The sequence below is a fragment of the Tauraco erythrolophus genome, chromosome 26 (assembly GCF_009769465.1).
Source record: "Tauraco erythrolophus isolate bTauEry1 chromosome 26, bTauEry1.pri, whole genome shotgun sequence".
In the NCBI taxonomy this organism is placed as follows: Eukaryota; Metazoa; Chordata; class Aves; order Musophagiformes; family Musophagidae; genus Tauraco; species Tauraco erythrolophus.
Genome location: NC_141490.1, coordinates 2398634 through 2417162, shown reverse-complemented (window position 1 = coordinate 2417162; position 18529 = coordinate 2398634). Strand labels below are relative to the sequence as shown.

General features: G+C 49.4%; 2 protein-coding genes across 2 annotated transcripts; one reads left to right on the top strand and one right to left on the bottom strand.

Annotated features, from left to right (window-relative positions):
• Positions 1-439: 439 nt before the first annotated feature.
• HINFP (histone H4 transcription factor) lies at positions 440-5525 on the bottom strand. The gene is made up of 9 exons (XM_009989008.2): positions 5358-5525; positions 4914-5140; positions 4590-4701; positions 3949-4101; positions 3278-3355; positions 3064-3184; positions 2820-2958; positions 2398-2522; positions 440-1712 (listed from the first exon to the last, which is right to left on the bottom strand). The coding sequence occupies exons 1-9, from the start codon at positions 5518-5520 to the stop codon at positions 1190-1192; spliced, it is 1641 nt and encodes a 546-aa protein (XP_009987310.2). The 5' UTR covers positions 5521-5525; the 3' UTR covers positions 440-1189.
• A 5757-nt stretch (positions 5526-11282) lies between these two features.
• Positions 11283-17688, top strand: POU2AF2 (POU class 2 homeobox associating factor 2). Its single transcript, XM_009980467.2, has 4 exons — positions 11283-11396; positions 15562-15604; positions 16368-16666; positions 17287-17688. Exons 2-4 carry the CDS (start codon positions 15598-15600, stop codon positions 17686-17688), a joined length of 708 nt encoding a protein of 235 aa, XP_009978769.2. The 5' UTR covers positions 11283-11396; positions 15562-15597.
• The last annotated feature ends 841 nt before the right edge of the window (positions 17689-18529 follow it).

Genomic DNA, 18529 nt, shown 5'->3' with positions numbered 1-18529 from the left:
ATCACTTGACAAAGGGCGAGCTGGCTCTGCTCACAAGTCCAGGCTACTCTTTATGTTCAGAAATGACACTGCAGGTAGCTGACATTCACATACTGAAGGAGGCAGGAAAAAAAAAAAAAAATCAAACTCACATCAGGACAGCAGGGAACAAGAGTGCCAGAGCTAAACCTGGCCTTGCAGTGCCACCTCTGGAGGTGCAGAACACCATGCTCTCCAAGGCAGCTGCCAGCTGCACCAAGCGGCAGCATGTAGGACATGTCAAGAGATCCTGGTAGGTCTACAGTGTCCACCTCCCACAATGCAGGCTCTAGGCAACTTGGTCTCATCCTCTCACCACAACATGCCACAGCTGGCAGGGATGGGGCTGAAACAGACACCACACACTGGCTGGCCTGGCAGTCTGACTTTTATTCGTCTTGCCAAAGTACACTCTGCCCAAACCCCAATGTGGGGAGGAAACCCAGGGAAGGACAAAAGCAGTAAGAAGCTCCCAGTCCCCCAGTGCTGCAGGGTAACAGTAGCCTGCAAGCGACAGCACCTCCAGCCCTCTTCTCCCAGAGATCAGTGCAGCGTTATGGGATCAGTGGTGCAAACACCATCAACAGCACCAGCTGAACAACTCAGGAAAGGTGATGTGCAGGGAAGTGCTGATGAAGGCAGACGTAGAGGATGCCATCCCTTGGAGGACATGGATGGCAGAGAACAGGCCTGCTAAGGGCCACGTGTCTCCCCAGGGAAGAGGCTTCAGCCACAGTGCCTGCTCAGCACACCATCCTGCCAGGGCAGATCCTAGCTGAGGCTCAGCAAGGGTCGACAACCGAGCTGCACAGCAGCAGTGACCACATCACCAGTGAGTGACCAAGAAGGGAAGGCCTGCGTCAGCCTAAGGCCAAACCTCCTGGAAGGGTGGGAGAGGTTTGCTAGTCCCTAATCCCAAACAGGAGGAGACAGACAGCTCTTTCCAGCTCAGATCACATGACCTGCAACTAATAGAGACCTGTCCTTCCCCTCTCCCCATGCTGACCAGAACTCTCAGCTAGTAAGGCTGGGGCAGCAGACGAGGAAGTTAGCCAGCTGCAGATAGGTGAAGACAAGCCTAGCTCTCTCCCCGAAGTACTTCCCAACGTCCCCGACCAGCACATCCCATGGAGACCCAAGTTTTTAACATGCAGAGAGGCAGGTGAGCACCTCACACGATCTGGATGCCCAGCTCCTCAGCGGTCTTCTGCAGGCGGTCCATGACATTCTCCTCCAGCTCCACAGCCAGCCCACCTGGTGCTGCCACCGGCTCCTCTGAGGATGTGCTGGCCATGACATAATACACGGTCTCACTCTCCCCGTGCTTGTTGGTCCGGTTCACTACACGGATGATGGGGCTGGCCGGGGTGCTAGGTTCTTGCTCCGACAACAGCGCTGCTCCTGGGAAGGCACTTGGCCGTACTGGCTCAGTGTTGGCAGCCAAGGAAGCTGCTGGATGCGGTAGGGCTGCTTGCAGCTCAGAGATACTGTTCTCCACCGGGGGAGCTTCTGCTGGGGCCTCCAGAATGATGCCCTGCAGGTTGCCCTCACCCTCAGGCAGCACCACACACTCAGTTGAGACATCCAGTGCCTCCCCCTGCTTCTCTCTGTCCTTCAGTAGCTGCTCTGTCAGCTCCACGCTCTCGTAACGCACCAGCTGCAGCCTCATGTAGCCATCCTCATGTTCCTTGTACCTGAGCAAAGAGAGGCAGGGGTGATGAACCCAGTCACACTGCAGCCCCTTCCCAAAGGACAGGTAGCAGCCTGAAGCCACAGCCAAGGAAGGGGTACTATATTCTAGGCTCCAATGCCCAGTGCTACACAGATGATACCAGGCAAGTAAGATAAAAACCCTTCAGCCCCTACCCCCCTAAAAGTACATCCATGTGGCAGCTTCTAAGCTTTCTACCAGGCCTCTATGATCTCCCAAGCCCATCTCCTTCCACCACTGTTTCACTGGAAGCATTTGAAGACCATCCTCTTCCCCTCCCAGCTTTTAGGCTCTGATGCAGCAGAGGCATTTGTCAAAAGATTGACCTGCAGCAGCTCTCTCTTGAGAGGGACACCTGGACCTGGCCCCTGACAAGCTCAGAAGCATCCCACCAGATGCAGCTGTGATGGCAACACTGCTGCTCTTGCCCCTAATCCCTGACACACCACTGGAGCTGCCACCCAGCACTGCTCTGTTGCTGTGCCAGATCCCACCGAACACTTGCTGTCCAGTGCCTCCCAGCCACCAGAAACGGGTCTTGAGCACATTACAGGCAAACATCAGAGCCCAAGCACTGCAAAGTCTCTGCTCCAGCAAGACACAGGATGCAGCTCCAGCTGTCTGGCACACTAGAGAGAAGGTAGTGAGGAGCTAACGACAGGCAATACCTGAAGCGAGGATGCCCCGAGGGCCATTTGAACTGATGTTTCTTCCTGAGGTGGACAGTGAGGTTGTTTCCACGAGTGAAGCACTTGTCACAAACATGGCACTTGTACCGGGGCTCTGAGTCACCCTGAAGGGCAGAGAGAGGGATGTGAATATCCCACAAGCCTGATCAGAGGGCCTGGTACCCATGCATATGCACAGAAGGCAGAATCAGGTTCTCTGAGAAGACTGACACGATGTATCATTGCAGCAGTAAGAGAGAAATGCAACTCGACCGCATGTTCCTACAGCCTTGGTCAGCCTGGGGCACTTCACAAGACTTTAGCTTTTTTTCTCATGCTTCTGTACAGCATGTTGCACTTAGCAGTTCTCAGCCTCATGGGGAAAGAGTACACAGCAGAATAGCCCTCTGCTCCCTTCCCACCTCATGGATTTTCCGGTAGTGCAGTTTGATGGAGCAGAGGGAACGTGCAGTGAAGCTGCACGCCTCAAACTCGCAGCGATAGGCTGGCTCTTTGCTGTGCGTGTCCAGATGTTTCCTCAAGTCAATGAGATTCTTGCAGCTAAAAGGAAATGACAAGGGAACAAAGCTGAACACTGCGCAGTACACGTGCCTGTGGGTGCTCCTCTGTCACCAGTCTGGGAAGACGGAAAGCCCCGGTCCTCACCTGTAGTCACAGTAGTCACACTTGAATGGTCGCTCCTCGCTGTGCCGAAAACGAATGTGATTGCGCAGAGAGGAGGGCAGCGGGCAGGTCATGTCACACAGAGGGCACTTGTAATGGTTCACTGTGCAAAAGAACGGGTGGCAAATATTACCACAAAGCAGGGGAGAGCACAGACTCTTTAAATCCTCAACTGGGAGAAGGGGCCTTTACTCACCATGGTTCCTCATATGGTCACGGAGCAGCCTCTCTGTGGCAAACCTCTTGGAGCAGTGAGAACACTGAAACCTCTGCTCTGTAGCATCAGGGCCAGGAAGAAAGGGGAGGGGGTGGTGAGAAAAGAGATCAAAGCAGAGAGAATGGCACAAAGAGCAGCAAGGGAGAAAAACAAGTCATTACAGTGGAGTTGGGAACCCTTCTCTCCAGGCAAAGACAGCAGTCACTGACTATAAAGCCAAACAAAACAAAAAAAAAACACTTGCAAAGACCAATCTGCCTCCCCTTCGCACAGCCTCCTTGTGCTGCTAGTGCAGGAACTAGGGAGCAACCATCACAGTGCAAGGGAACTCAACAAGCAAATCCCAGTGCTGCTGCCAGTGCCTAGCTGCTGCCTTTGACTTCAGTCCTGGATCCCTACAGGAGGGAACAGCTCTGGCTGCAGCAGTGTGAGACCTGTGCAGCCTTGTAAGCCCCCAAACCTTCTGCCTCTGCAAGAAGACACTTCTCAGAGATTCATCAGTGTCTTAGTTCTCAGTCATCAGAGAAACCAGGCTGTTTGCAAGCACACCTGTGACCTTTGTTTGCAGAGAACAGCCAGCTCTAGCAAACCAAATGGCCCAGCCAGAGGACTGCTCACAACCCACTCCTCCCCGACTCGCAGGAGCTTACGGTCCAGCGCAGTCTGACGGCGGATATGGTCAAAGAACTTCGTGTTGTTGGCGAACATGCCCCCACAGGTAGGGCAGGCCACCACCTTCTCCTGCGTGTGGCTGCGCAAGTGCTCCCGGAGTTTGCAGCGCCCCTTGAAGGTGCAATCGCAGTCTAAACAAAAACAACAAAATGCCATTAAGATCCTTCACACACGGGCCATGATCCACAACCTGACTGAACTGCAGGCTTCTTGATTCTGTTTTGACTGGCAAGGACCAACTGCCTGCTCCAAAACACCCACAGAGCAGGGTCCCAGCAGGGTGAGATCACTAGTGTACAACTGGTGTAGGCCCCCCTCACTACAAGCAGCTAAGGCAATTGCACAAACACAGGAGAGAGAAATTATCAAAGAAATTAAACTGAAGCCTTTTCTTCTACGCACTAATTAAAAATAAACCAAAAGTTCAATATTAAGCACTCAACTGGATCCCCTGAAGGAAATTCTACAGGAACATTTCTGTTAGGACCATGCACACATATTTTTGAAGTTCAAGAGGCTCCCTGAAAACCTGCCAAGGAGTCTAGAGTTCTCCTGCACAATGTCTGCAATTTAGCCTTGTGCAAAGCTCTGTAGAGAGCCCTCGCGTGCACCCGCTAACCTTTCCAGCCACAGAGGACCACGTGGTTCTCCTTCCCTGCTGCCTTGTACTCTGAACAGAAGCTGTGATCCTCCACGTGCCGATAGAACCACTCAGGATTATCGAACGATCTCTGTTGGGGTGCAGGGACAGACAGAACAGGGTGAAAAGGGCAGCACGAGCTGGCCTCAGCCAGAGCACAACCAATGCTTTCAGACAGGTACAAAAACCACAGTCAACAGGCAGGCATGCAGGTGAGCTGCAGGGCAAAAGCAGCTCTCCTTCCCTTGGCTGCCGTGTCACAGATAACACATAGGGAAGCGAAACCGGGTGTCCTGTTCTCACCTCACAGTACTCCCACAGACACAGAAAGTTCTCCTGGATCTCAGGGATGATATTGCGGCTCTGGAAGTCCAGCTGGCAATGGCTCACATCTGACTGGCTCTGCAGGGCCCGCAGCCCCCACTGCTTCAGCTTGGTGTGGTAGCAGTGGAAATAGACGTGGCGAATGAGGTCAGCTGAGCTCTCTGGGGAACAGAAACCGCATTCCTGCCACAAACACGTGTATTCCTCTGCAACAAAAAGAGGGGACATACAGGCCATAACGGTCTGATGGAAACTCTCCAAGCAAAGCCCTGGTTCCTGAAGACCGAGACTTTTTAATGAGGTTCCAGTCCTGCAACAGGCAGCGCTGCTGTCCCCAGGGAGAGGAAGAGTCTCTCACAGTGGAATACCGCAGGGAAGAGGGAGGCTCACGAGCTGCAGCGATCAAGGCTGCCACCTTCTTACCGAGAGGGTCCACCTCGTCCTGGTGATCCCCGGGAAGGTGCTGCTGCAGGTGCTGGGCCACATGCTTGCAGAACTCCTCCATCTTCGACGCAACGTAGGTGCATAGCTCCCACTCGCACTGCAGCACCAAGGCCTCCCTACCGCCGGCCTTGGCGGGCGGCATGGCCAGGGCCGGCGGAGACGCCGAGAGCTCCTCCCCTCGCCGTCGCGGTCACCCACTGCCCGAAACCGGCCCGGGCGCCGGCCGGCACGCCTCAGCGAGGGTAGGGGCGGCCCCGCGCTCCCGCAGCGGCGGCCGGAGCCGGCGCCGGGACCGGAGCCGAGCCACCGCGGCGGACCGCCGGGCCCAGCGGCACCGGCACGGCGGGAGGGGCCGGGGGAGCCGCGGGCAGCGCGGGGCGCGGCAGCCGCCCCTCCGCGCTCGGCCACCGCCGCCCCGCCGGGGGGCGCCGCAACGCCGCGCACCGCGTGCGCCCGCCCGCCCAATCGCAGCCGCCCCCGCCGCGCGGCAGACCAATCCCGGCGCGGCAGCCGGCGGCGCGCGTGCAGCGGCCGCGCGGGCCCGCCGGGAAACGGCGCCGGCGCGCGCAGGTTCCCGGACGGTTCGGGGCGCGCCCGCCGGGAAAACCCTGTGGGACTGACTCGCGTTGCGGTTTGGGAGCCGCGGCCGCTTTTGTCATTCTGAGATCTGGCTGTGCGGTGGTGGAGCCCGGAGAGCAGCACAGGCTTTGCGGCTGCCACACGGGTTAATTTCTGGAGCCTCTGGAATTGTTCCTCGCATAAGCCAGAGAGTCCTCGCAGCGCACTGCTGCAGGCTAAATCCACGCAACCGGGCATCCCGGATAAGCACCGAGTACAACCCATCGGTGTCGCAGTTTCCGCTGTGAGATAATGCAAAATATTCTCTTTACGCAGTGCTGAGAAGATGGATTGAAATGGCAGCTTGAACTGCACAAATATACATTGACTATTACAGCTGCTGCTCCAGGCTTTTGTAACGCAAAACGGAGAGACAATTCTCAAAGTGCTCTGGCACAGGTAAATGTCATGCTGAAACCAAATGGGATTGTATAAAAACGTATAAAATAACGTAAAATAAAATAAAATAAAAGGCACAAAGAGTACTTTGCCTATAGCCAATCTCTTCTGTAACTCCTGTCATACACACTAGCTCTCCCCTCTCATGTGAATGGAAAGTACATGCTCAAATTCAATAAATTATAGAAAAAAATCTGCATCTGATGCTTTTTCAAATGAAAGTGTAAGGTAAGAGATGGACCTCATCTAAAAGAAGACTGGCTGAGTTTTTATTTTATCTCTGTTTATTTTCTGCAGGATCGGTTGTTTTCAATGTAATTGTTTTGTAATCAGTACAGAAAACACCTGGACTGGCTAGACAGTGCAAAGCTATTAGCTTGAATGGGGCTGGGATTTAACTTGTATATCCTAACCAAAGTATATAAATATCCGGCACATGAGACAAAACTATCTAGGAAGCCTGCCAGGAGGCAGGTGGCAAACTAAGCCTATTGCCGACAAAGCAAAGACAGTCCTTTTCTGTTGCAACTTCACATCTGCCCACACTTCTCCAACCCACCTGTTGCTTCCTGCCCATTCTATTACCTGAGACACCTGTGGGTACCAGGAGGGGGTGGCCAGGAACGGGCAGGCCAAAATAAGACTTGTTTTATATAGAGGGTGTATATACATGCTGAATGACTCTGTATACAGGAACTCGAGTATTCCACGAACTTGATTGTTTGATGTCCTCTTGGTCCTGAGCTCTGTGTCTGAGCACGCAGAATACCCGAGTTGTTCTGCAAGTTAAAAATATTTGGAATCATTCAGGATATTATTTCAGCTCTGCCTTCCCCACTTGCCTCAGTGGCCTGAGCAGAGGCAGCCTTTGCCAGCTGCTGCTCTTTGTATTTTATTTTTATTCTGAACGAAAGAATAATTACACTTAAAAAACCCCTAGCCTTCCCCAGGAAGCAGTTCACATGACAGGCCAAATTAATCTCTGGGCCAATGCTGGGGAAAGCACATGGAACTACAAAGAGGGACGGATCTTACCTAATAGACCCACAAGCTGGCAGCAGACTCCACAAGAGGAGAAATATTTAATTATGAGGAACGTATTGGTGCCAGCCTTGTCCTGCTCATGTGAGATGAGCACAGATATGCATCAGATCACTCTGCTTGTACACAAAACGCTCTAAAGGTCATCTGCCTCACCACAGCCTGTCCTCACCATACTGATACGCTGTGCTAGCCATGTTGCAGGGAAAATGGCTCTCTTACAGCAAACATGGATATGTTTCAGAACTAGGATAGAAGATACAGTGCTTAAAGAAGACTTTAAAGGCTTAACTCTGCTTCTTGGTCCAGATATTGCAGAAACAGGCTTGCTACCATTTGGAGCCTGGGAACAGAGGAATGGCCATAGCAGACCTGGCCAAAGGTCCCTTTAACCTGAGTCCAGCAGCAGTGTAAGAACAGGTCCTTTCCCGGCTGCTGTTTCCCCTCCTGGTACCTCACTGGAGACTAACCTCAGATCATCAGAAAGGGTTAGACTCCTCACTTGATAACACAGACCTAAACCCTGGCTTTGTCCCTAGGAGCATATGAGTTTGGTGAAGGATGTTCTTGCCAGTCCCATGAGCATACTGTCCCTTGCTACCTCTCTCCCTGCAGGTTCTAGGGGATGTCATGCGAAGCCTCCTGGGTTCACTGCATCCAAAGATCCAGTTTTAATTGTGTAATGCACAAGCTAGCCTGTAGGGTCCCAGAGAGACTACTTCCCGAATAAGGCCTGCTGTGTGCATCTTCAGCAGCATATGGGTATCTCACACTTACACACGAGAAGATGCTCTTGTCCCAGGCCTTGTTTTCCCAGCCAGGCTCCTCACCTGTAAGGAGGTGGCTCATCACTGCAAGACTTACCAGCTTTTCACTTTAACTCAAGATTTTTCTGTTGCTAAACCTCAGCTGTTTTCATCCATGAAACATCAGCTCGGACAGGAAAGAGACTCTTTGGGAATGATCCACGCTGACCATGCAAATTGTAGTGAAGAACACATCAAGAGATTTGCATTTAAGCAAATCCCAAACAAGGTATCATGGAGACATCACTAAATCATAGGAAACATTTCCGTCAGGCTCAGCTGGAACTTTACCAGTGGAGTATGAGCACAGACTTCACTCTGCTCTGGGAAGCTCATGACAGACAGCCCTTCTCCAAAGTCTTGCAGAATCTGAGAGCTGGGACTTGTCAGCAGTGACGACAATGGAAACAGGTGAGTTTCAGCACCTTTCACAAGCTTAAAGATGCATCTTCATGGAAATATCAGGGAAAGAACACACCCTGCCATCCTTGGGCTCATATTAAAAGAAAAAAATCAGAAAGAAGAATCATCTAAAATTGACATGTGGCATCTTTAATGTCCCAAGAATTTAATAGTATCTATTAGCATGTTCCACCTTCTCTAGGCTGAGTTTATATTCCTTCACAATGCAGTGTTTTTCCAAAAGGCAGTTATATCAAAGTGATGTGAAATATGGTTCAATTTGCTTGAAAATTACATAAACTCAGGCCTAAATTAGAATTCCCTTTCCCAATGCTTCCAATAGTAGAGTTATCTGGAGTTTTAATAGCTCAGCATTAGATCTTGCTGAATAACTCAGTGAAAGCAACAGGTTTAGTTATGCGAGGCTGGACTGCTAAGTTAAAAACAGGGTTAGAGGACAGAGCCATTACATTGCTTACTTGTAAGAATTTGAGCAGAGGAATAACTGTGAGTATATGAGTGAAGTAACTTCAACAGCACAGCACCCATGTGTAAAAGCAAGGAGGAGTGGAAGTGTTTTTCTATGTTTAGACCATAGTAAAGATGTTAGGAAAATAGGACTGCAGAAGTGTAGAGCTAGAAATTGTCACAGAGAAGCAAGATCAGTTAATACAAAGAGATTGTAGGATTTGGCAATATCAGACTGCAGAATAAAAGCATAAAAGCTGCTCACAGCTTTTCCAGTGATGCTACTTTAGAAATATCCCCATTCTGAAAATTAAGTATATGACTGTCTCCTTGGCTTCAGTCCTCCTCCAGAAGTTCTGTGCTGAATCAAGGCCTGAATTTTCAACTGGAAGCAGACAGCAAAGGCTGCATGAGTCATCCCAGGTATCAAACCATGATGGAGATCCGAGAACTGTGCTCTACAGTTCAGACTTTTCCACCAAATCGCAACACTCTTATCTCGAAAGGAATTCTCATGCAAAGATGCAAAGTTTCCAATGCAGAAAGTGTAGCTATTTCTGCCAGTTATACCTGCTCTGCCACAGCTTTTGAGCTCCAGCTACACTTGCATACCAGGTACCTGAGCTTCCAACTGCTCTCAGTAAAACATCCCTGAAGAGGGACTACAGGGGGGAGATTTCTTCCTTGGGCTGTGGAAGAGAGCCAGTCTCAGTATACAAATTCCTCTTAGCTGCAAGAGTTGATATCCATTTTCCAGCTATGTCTTGGCTTGTCCACAGATACTTGCTGGTTGGTATGCAGACTCAGGGTTCACCTCTATTTTGACTATTTTGATCATAAGCTTTTTGAGGCACTGTCTCTTGCAATGTGTTTGCTTTGTGCCCAGTCTTGGCTGCAGTCCCTCTGGTTGGTACTCAAACACCAAAGCCAAGCTGTGATTGCCCAAAATGCCAATTGCTATAGCCCAACAGAAAACATTTGGGGTAACCCCGAGCCAGCACTGAGATTGTATTGTTTAAACCCTCTTCTCTTTCCTTTCTAATCTCTCTATGCGTATGTGCACCTGGGAACACAATGCCACATGAATGAAAGTGATAAACGGAGCCAAATGATACATCCTGAACAGCAGAAGGGCAAAATGATAAAACACAATTTATCAAATACATCAGATGATCAAATACATCAGCTGTGGACCGGCTTGTTGTGTTCCTTCGGGAGAACACAGCTGCATGTTTTCCAAGGGATTAGCTTCAAAGTTAAGTTCTTCTCCGGAAGATTTCAATAAAAGCCCATATGGACACTCCTCCCTGGCTCAGCAGCTGCGAGCTCTCTGCCCAGGCACAGCCTGCTATCCAGGATAAAAGAGCTGTCCCTGGTATTGTACTTCATACTTCTCTGCCCTTGCTTGTGCCAAAACTGCTGTACACAAGGCAGATCTCACAAAGCTTTATGCAGGCAGAGGAAGAGGACAGATGCCTCACACCAAAAGTCACACAGACCCTATGGGCAGGCTATGCTGAATTCCAGGCAGGCAACGAAAATGGCACCAGGCCTGCCATCAGCCTCTTGGGCAACATGGCTGAGACACCGTACCCCTCTTTGTGCCTTTCTTGATAACCTTAAAAAAAACAACAGAGTCCCCACGTACCTGTCTGTATTTGCTGCAGATACAAAGCAGACTGAGCAGTCAGCTCCTTTTCCTTTCTGGAGATCTGCACTGTGATTCACATCACCGGACAGAGGAGCCACTTCAACCATCCGGGGTATTTCCACCTTTACTGCACTTAGATCAAAGCTTGCAGAGCCATGTGCTGAAAGTCAGCAACTTCAGAAGGGCAAGGAGGGGCTAAACCACAGCATCTCTGCTGAAAGCAACAGGGGCTGTATGGTTAAATCAAATTTTGCTGACCCAAAGGGGAAACGTAGGATCCTCCAGAGCTCTCTTTGGAAAAAAGAAAAGCCCAGGAGTACGGCACCTCGGTTTTTGTTGTCTGCAAATGGGCAGCCCTTGCTGTTGGGCTCCTAAGGGACGATTTGTATTAATAATAGCAGTCTTATATGCTTCCTTCCTAACTTGGTGTACAGAGGCAAGGAATTTGCTTCTTCATTAACAACATCTTCGATCTGCTCTATGCTTTCACTGAACTCCTCTAATGCTCGTTTCATTCCCTCAGTCCCTACAGATTTTGGCAAACGGGTGTACCAAGGAGTGCGAGTGAAACACACAGTCAAAGATCTTCTTGCTGAAAAACGATCCAGGCAGAGCAGCGGCTCCCGCTTCAGTGTAAGTAATTTCCCACGTACACACCCTTTTAAATTTTTTTTTCTTTACTTCTTAAACCAGGAAAGTCATGTCGTGTAATCATTTGGTTTAGAGAGCATTTGTTGAGTTCAGAGACTGCCAATATTGACAGGGAACAGCAAAAACATTTCCAACACTTGTATTTGCCCTGAAAGATTACAGATGGTTCCTTGATTTTTTTTCATCAGTGAACCTTTGAGGGATTAAAGTCCTTTTTTTTTTTTCCAAAGCAAATCAGTAATGCTAAATTTCTCATTCCTTTCACATCCTGCATATGACTCTTTTCCAAGTCAACTTCCTTTTTAACTAGCTGCACTTGAAGAACTCAGTGCCACAAAAATAGATGTTCTTCCCTGAATGTTGTGCTCCTTCCAGCTCCTCTCTGGCATGCCAGAGTGTCAGGGGAGATGCAATGATGTTATGGTCTGGAAAGAGGCCAAGCATCAGTTTGCAAAACATGATTTCTTCTTAAAGTGGTTCTGTGGCAACAGGAAACCTAAGTCAAATTACAGTATGCTACATTGTTTTTTCTCAATTACTAGCCAGCAGAGAGATGTTGTCCCCAGAAGAGGACACAGTATTGCAGGTGCCAAGACAGAGCATCCAGTGGCACAATAAGCCATTCCCTGTGTGCTCTCAAGACTCACCCAAACCAGGCAGCAGCACTTCACTTCCAGGCTGATTGGGAGAAATGGGGCCACTGGCAGAGGAGGAGATGCAGTCAAGCTGCCCAAACTGTGTCCTGGAAGTAAAGGGTAGGAGCAGAGACTTGAATTACTGGCAGCAGAAGACACATATTAGGAGTTTTGATCTCTCTTCCACCCAAGCCATTTTTGCCTCAGGCTTTTTACCTTTAGTAAAACAAAGAGACCTCAAAGGGACTTGCAGGTATTTTTCTCACTGTTATTTTAATGCACGTTAACTCCGTGTAACAAAGCAGGCAGAAAAACAGCATGGGCATTACCAAACAAAGCAAGATCTAGTCATGGATATCTTCACAGCCTTCAGCTAATGAAAAAAGGCAGAAGACCCACTGAGTCATGGACAGTCTCTGGGAAACACATGATCCCACCAGGCAGGCATTTAGGAAGACTGCTTTGGGGAGCAGCAGGAAGCAACTGCTGTGTTTGCACTCACTGAGAAAACAGATCCTGGTTGATGACTATCATGCTTTACCTGCTTTCTTTCTGGAGGCAGCAGCTTCAACGGCTGCAATCAAAAGGCCTAGGAACTGTAAAACACGGTGCTTGCTTTATTGCCCTTTGCTTTGTATTCCAAAGCATAGCAGTTGTGTGTTTATCTAATGCAAAATCTGCCCTGTCACTAATTCCCTATGAGAGGCAAAAAACTATTGTGCAGTGAAAACATCCGTATTTGCTCAAATATATGATGAAAAGAACAGCTGTAAGTGCAGCTCTGTTTATCTGACATAACACAATCCAGAATCAAAGCAAATGGCAGATAACTGAACACACCTTTGTATATTTATGATGCAGTGTAATTTAGCTGCATCTTTTGTTTGAACATGATCTTTGCTCCAAAACCAGTAAGTCTTTGTGGTGCAAGGGGAGGTCTATGGAGATCTTTGGTGCTAAGGAAAAGTCATTGCTCATCAGAGCTGATCTGCTGGGCTATTTACTGAGGCAGCAGAACAGCAACAATTTCATGACAGCCAGGCCCTGCACATATCAAATGATAGGAAACCAGCGTGGACTGTGATGAAAACCACACAATTTGGGCTTCTGAGTTCCCACCAACTGCAGGGCAGAAGGGCTTAGTCCTGGGCTTTACGGAAGGTCTGAGTTTTTTTCCTTTGGCTCACCCACTGCATAGGCATGAACCAGCAGTTGCCCTCTGCATGATAAAAAGATTACCCTCTTTTCTCATATAGGGAAACCAGTACATACACAGATGAAGCACTACACCCCACGGCACTGACAGGCCAGGGTCAGATCATTCAGCAAACTTGCTGTCAGCAGCACCAGTGAGGTGCTCTACCCAGACTAAGCTTTGCTTCTATTATTAATTTTTTATTATTTCAGCTGCTGTACTACAGATTGGGCCCAAAGGGGAGATACACTGAAGCTAAAATATGGACAAAGGGCACCATAGGTCTCCATGGCAGGACCAGGTCATTATTTTGACCTGCACCCTTACACTTATTTCCCCAAGGCAGCCTTATAGCCGAACAACACTCCTGGGTTACCAAGAGCAGTGAAGTAACACAGCTCTCTGGAGTACCCCTAGCCAGTATCCCTGCCCAGCTGTGCACGAGGCAGGCTGAGACCAAGCTTATCAACAGCTGAACATGCTGTGGGCTCAAGTGATGCTAAACAGACACAGCGATGTGTTGTAGAAGATCCAGCTACTCCAGTCCCACAGCATGGAAAGGAAGTAATGCAGCGAGGAAATGAACTAATGGGCTTCAATTAAGCTGAGAGAGTCATCGCCTGATAGGGAGCCAGAAGGCAAGTGAAATGTAGGTCTTTGCAATTATGCGGGTGCTTGGTATGATGAAGGCCAAAGATGGGCTGCTGCAGAGGTTCTTGCAAGTGCATCAAGGCAGGTAAAGCCTTTATAACTAATGTCAGCTCTATGGCTATCCATCACAGGTGTGTGCCAGAGGACCTGCTGCCTGTGACACAGTCAGGTAGTTTCAGTAGTTGCTGAACAGACAGGATCAAAGATGAACTTAGATGCACTGGTAATTTGAAATGCTCCACACAAGAGGCTGGCAGCTGTGCCCAGGGACCTTCCTGTCCATCTGGCAAAGCTTCCCAGCTCTCTCACTGCAGCCCTTTGACCTGTAGGCAGCATCTGTGCTACCTGCACCTCCCAACTCAACTTCTTCCTCAAACACAGTATTAGAGGTGCCAGTTGACAGTACTAGATTACTTCCTGGTGGAGTGTTAAGACTGAGGTCTAAACAGTAGTGCAGAGTCCTGCACCATTACTTTCAAAGAGATTCCTCCTCCGTGAATGCAGACACGAGCTGGCTGCAGGGTATGATGGCCATGGGCACTCAGAGGAGGTGGTGGGGGAAAAACCTTGAAGCAAGGAGAAGGTAATACTAAAGCGACATGGATGCTGAGAGATGAATATCTGCTGAGACTATATTTGCATGTGGAGATTTTAGCTTTGCAGGGCAGTGTGTATTACCAGCTATGGTCCTCACTGAGGTCTGTGGTCAAAAATGGCCCAGCTGGAGGCAGGTGCAAGCCCTGGCCCTGACCCTGCAACGTGAACACTCTCATCTGCCTGCAAGCCAAAGGGGCTCCTTCCTGACACCTCCTATCACTCCTGCAGCCCGTGTGACTTGTGCGGTCTCAGAGCTCATTTTCATGATGGAGCAAGGAGCAGCTGCAAACATCCCTCAGCAGTAAAAGGAAGTCCTAGCACTAGCAAATTTAATTCAAATCTAAACCTCTAAATTTGGTTGCTTGCTATGGCAGGAACCTCCTGTTTGTACTATGCAAACTGAAAATAGCATGCCACCATCACTGGCCAGGGCGACAGCACAGCTGAAGTAAATGCAGCCGTGGGCACTGTATTTCTGCTCTACTGTGAACACCAGGGTCACTCAGGGCTAATTCTCCCTTTCCTAGAGACCAAGAGGAGATTATCACTATCAATATTGCTGTGGTGCCCACATAGGAACTAGAAACAATTGCCTTTTACACACAGCCTGCTTGTTCTGCTAGGAGGGGCCAGATGAAGTGGCTCTGCAGCAGGCAGATGCAGCACAGGAGAGCTGGGCTAGAACACAGGGAGTACAGAGTCTGCCGGTTTCGACCAGCCAAGGGCTTAGATACCAGCTTATTGAAACCCATTTCGTGCCAACACCAAAACGACAGCTCAGCATTATGCCTGCATTAAGGGACCCTGCAGTACATGAGAAAGCAGCCAGTTATCTTGATATATCTGCTGTTACCAGCTCTATGCAAGACCTTCAAAATCCCTTCTTAGCCTATATCTGCTAATACCTCGGAGGCCCCAGGCTCGAAATCTTGTAGTTAAGCTCTTCATACTGATAGCACCAAGGCTGAAATAGTGCATCTGAACCATAACAACGCCTTCCCAAACTACATGCTTAGAAAGATGCCTTGCTTTGAAAAGACATTTTTTAACATATCTTTATCTTTTGCAGGGCAGCACCAGCATACCGCAGTCACCATTTGTCCCAATGCCAGGTAAGGTTTTCCTCCTCCAATAAATACCTTCCACACAGGTTGGACAGTTGACACTGCTACTGTCTCTTCACCTCCAAAGGACATGAACTGAGCAAAGAAGCACTGGAGCAGAGCCACCCCTCAGAGAGAGTCCAGGAAGAAAGTAATCGAAAGAGTCAAAACAGGAACAGCAATAATAAAAGAAAGGCTCCTGTAATCTTGTATAAAATTCCCAAAGCAGGGAAAGGTGGGTAATTAAAGCAGTTCCCACCTTTCTGATAGAAGTGCAACACAGAATCCTTTCTTTTCCTTCTGTATCTTCTAGTTTTCCCTGGAGCTGAACAGAGGAAAGTACAAAACCAGGAGCTGCCCTGTTTTGTTCCTTGAGCTCTCGAGCAGGGAAAGGGACGTGGGGCTGGAACAGAGGCAGGTAGTTAGGCAGCTGTAACCTCATCCTTCTTCCCAGGAGCTGTAGCAGAGCAAGGAAGACACAAAGGCTGACAAAGCTAACCTTAATCCCCCTGACCTCATACTTGAAAATTCCCAGAACACATTTGGTTTGCTGCAGATGGATGTCATCAGCTGGATCAGGGCAGTCAGAGGTGCTAAAAGCAGCACTTGGTCTGACACACCTGTTTCAAGGCAGGATTGATTCCTGCCCTGGGTGATGCTAGAGAGAAAAGGGCTCTACTTTGCAACTGCAGAGGCATCCCAAGCTCTGTGGCTCCCCAGGTGCCGCTGTTACGGTTTCCCTTTAGCCAATCCTTTTCTCTGACCACCACAGGCTCACCTACCACGTCTGGTTGCTACAGTGTCAGAAGATCCTTCACAACTGAATTGGATTTCCACAACACAAAGCAGTTTGTCAGTGATGTCTACTCATCCCCTCTAGGGTCCAAGCCCTTCTCGTGCGATTCCTCTACCACTCAGGGCTACCCGGCACTTCTGGACCCATATCTCACCGACCCATATGGGGATTACCGTGCTACTCCCCTCACAGCTGGTACCAGCTCCTTCTTCAGCCCTTCTTCTGTGCCCCCTCTCCTGCCATCCTTCCCTAATGACACAGCGCACTTCCTACTAGTGAGTGAGTCTACAGTTCTCAGTCACCCCATGAAAGATTACTCAATTTAAAGCTGGGGTTAAGTCAGAGGGTCTCATGCAGGAACAATGTGGCTGTTACAGGAGGCAGTCACAGCAGATGGGGCAGGGCTGAGGGGGAATAGTTTTTCTATTTGTTCCTGTCCTCTGTCTAATTCTCCCTTCTTCCTCTTGGAGACCGGCTCCTAAATTTACAACCTTCCCTGCTCCTTGAAACAACTACTCCATTAAGCTCCTTAAGTTCCTAGAAACATCCTTTGGTGAATCCAGGATATTGCCTATCCCCATCCCTGCTGCTTCCCAGGAGCCAGCTCCATTCACAGCTTCAGGGCAGAGCTCCGGGGCTCTGCAGAGTCAGGGCTGGTCAGTCCCCCTGGTTGCCTATTCCAGTCCTTGCCTGCTATTGACAGCATGGATGTTTCCTTTCAACAGTTTTAACACCAAATATTGCTCCAGAGCAACAGAAACCCTTATGAGGGTTCCCAGCTAGGCTCTGGGGATAGCTTGGCTGTATCTATAGCATGGATAGATATGCCATTACCTCCAGGACAAACTTTTATTCTTAAGGGTCTTTCTTGCCTTCTCTCTCCACTTCCATGCAGAGAGAGCCCTGGGAGCAGACCTCACCCGACAGTCTCAGCCAGCCGGACGGTGCATGTTCAGACCCTCTGCAAGCAGTGCCTGCCAGTGCCAGCTGCCTCTCCTCACATGAGTCCGGAGGTGTTTCCTCATATCGAAGCTCAGGTTGGACCCCAGCCATTCCCGGAGCCCAGCCTTACCCTCTGCATCCCCTTGAAGACATCCATTACTCCCCCAGCTATGCTGCCACCTCACACTACTCCTTCTCACCATTCATGACTGTGGCAAATGAGCTTACCTCCAGGATGAGCCACCTCTTGCCAGAGCAGTCCTTGGAGACGCTGCCTCTTCATGATAACTCTGACTGGGCAAAAGAGGATGGAAGTCCTGTCTGGGGGACTTTCGAAGGCCGGAGAACTTATTGATGAGAGATGAGAGCTGGAGCAAAAGAAAAATGGACCATTATTGAAGCAAATTAATTACTTGTATGCTTTTTCCTAGAGCTGGTCCTTCAAACAGAGGATGCTAACAACACGCAATGTTTTATGCTCTGTTTAAAAATACAATCACTTGGATATATCACATTTAGCTCATAGTGGTGCTTTCTAGCACCTTACGAAAGTCATTGCTCACAGTCTCACTGTGCTACAAGTAAAATATGCAGACTGAGAAATACTTGCGCTCTATGGGCCTTTCCTACAAACAGGGATCTCAGGTACTTCTTTTCAGATGCTGAGAAAACAGATTACTCTGAACCTCAAACTGCATCTACAGGGCAATGTTACCAGAAGAGATTTGGGAAGGCTGGGGAGTGAGGCAGAGGCTGGGGGAAGCCCTTCTTAAGAGCAGGGAGACTGTATAATGGTATCTAGTTACTTAGCAGCGTAAATGTACATCCCTGATGCTGTGAACATCGTGTTGTCTTGGGCAATAGTTACGGCCAGAGTAGCAAAATAGTTACGGCCAGAGTAGCAAAGTCATGGCACGTTTTAGCCTACAGCACAGAAGGCTGCAGACAAATAATGCTCACCATACTACACCAGGGCATGGCAGACAGCTTAGGGTGTTGGCAGGGACTGTCAGGACACTGTCCTGCCCGCTGTTCTGTGTGTGCGTGAGGAAGCCTCACCATCTGTCCTGCCTGTAATGCACAAAAGACATCCTCTCCAATTTCCCTCTTGCCCTGAAGAAAACACAGAGCTGTTCCCCTCTTGTCTACGCCAGATCGATATAGGTGACGTGACCTGAAGCCTTGTGTCAGTGGGC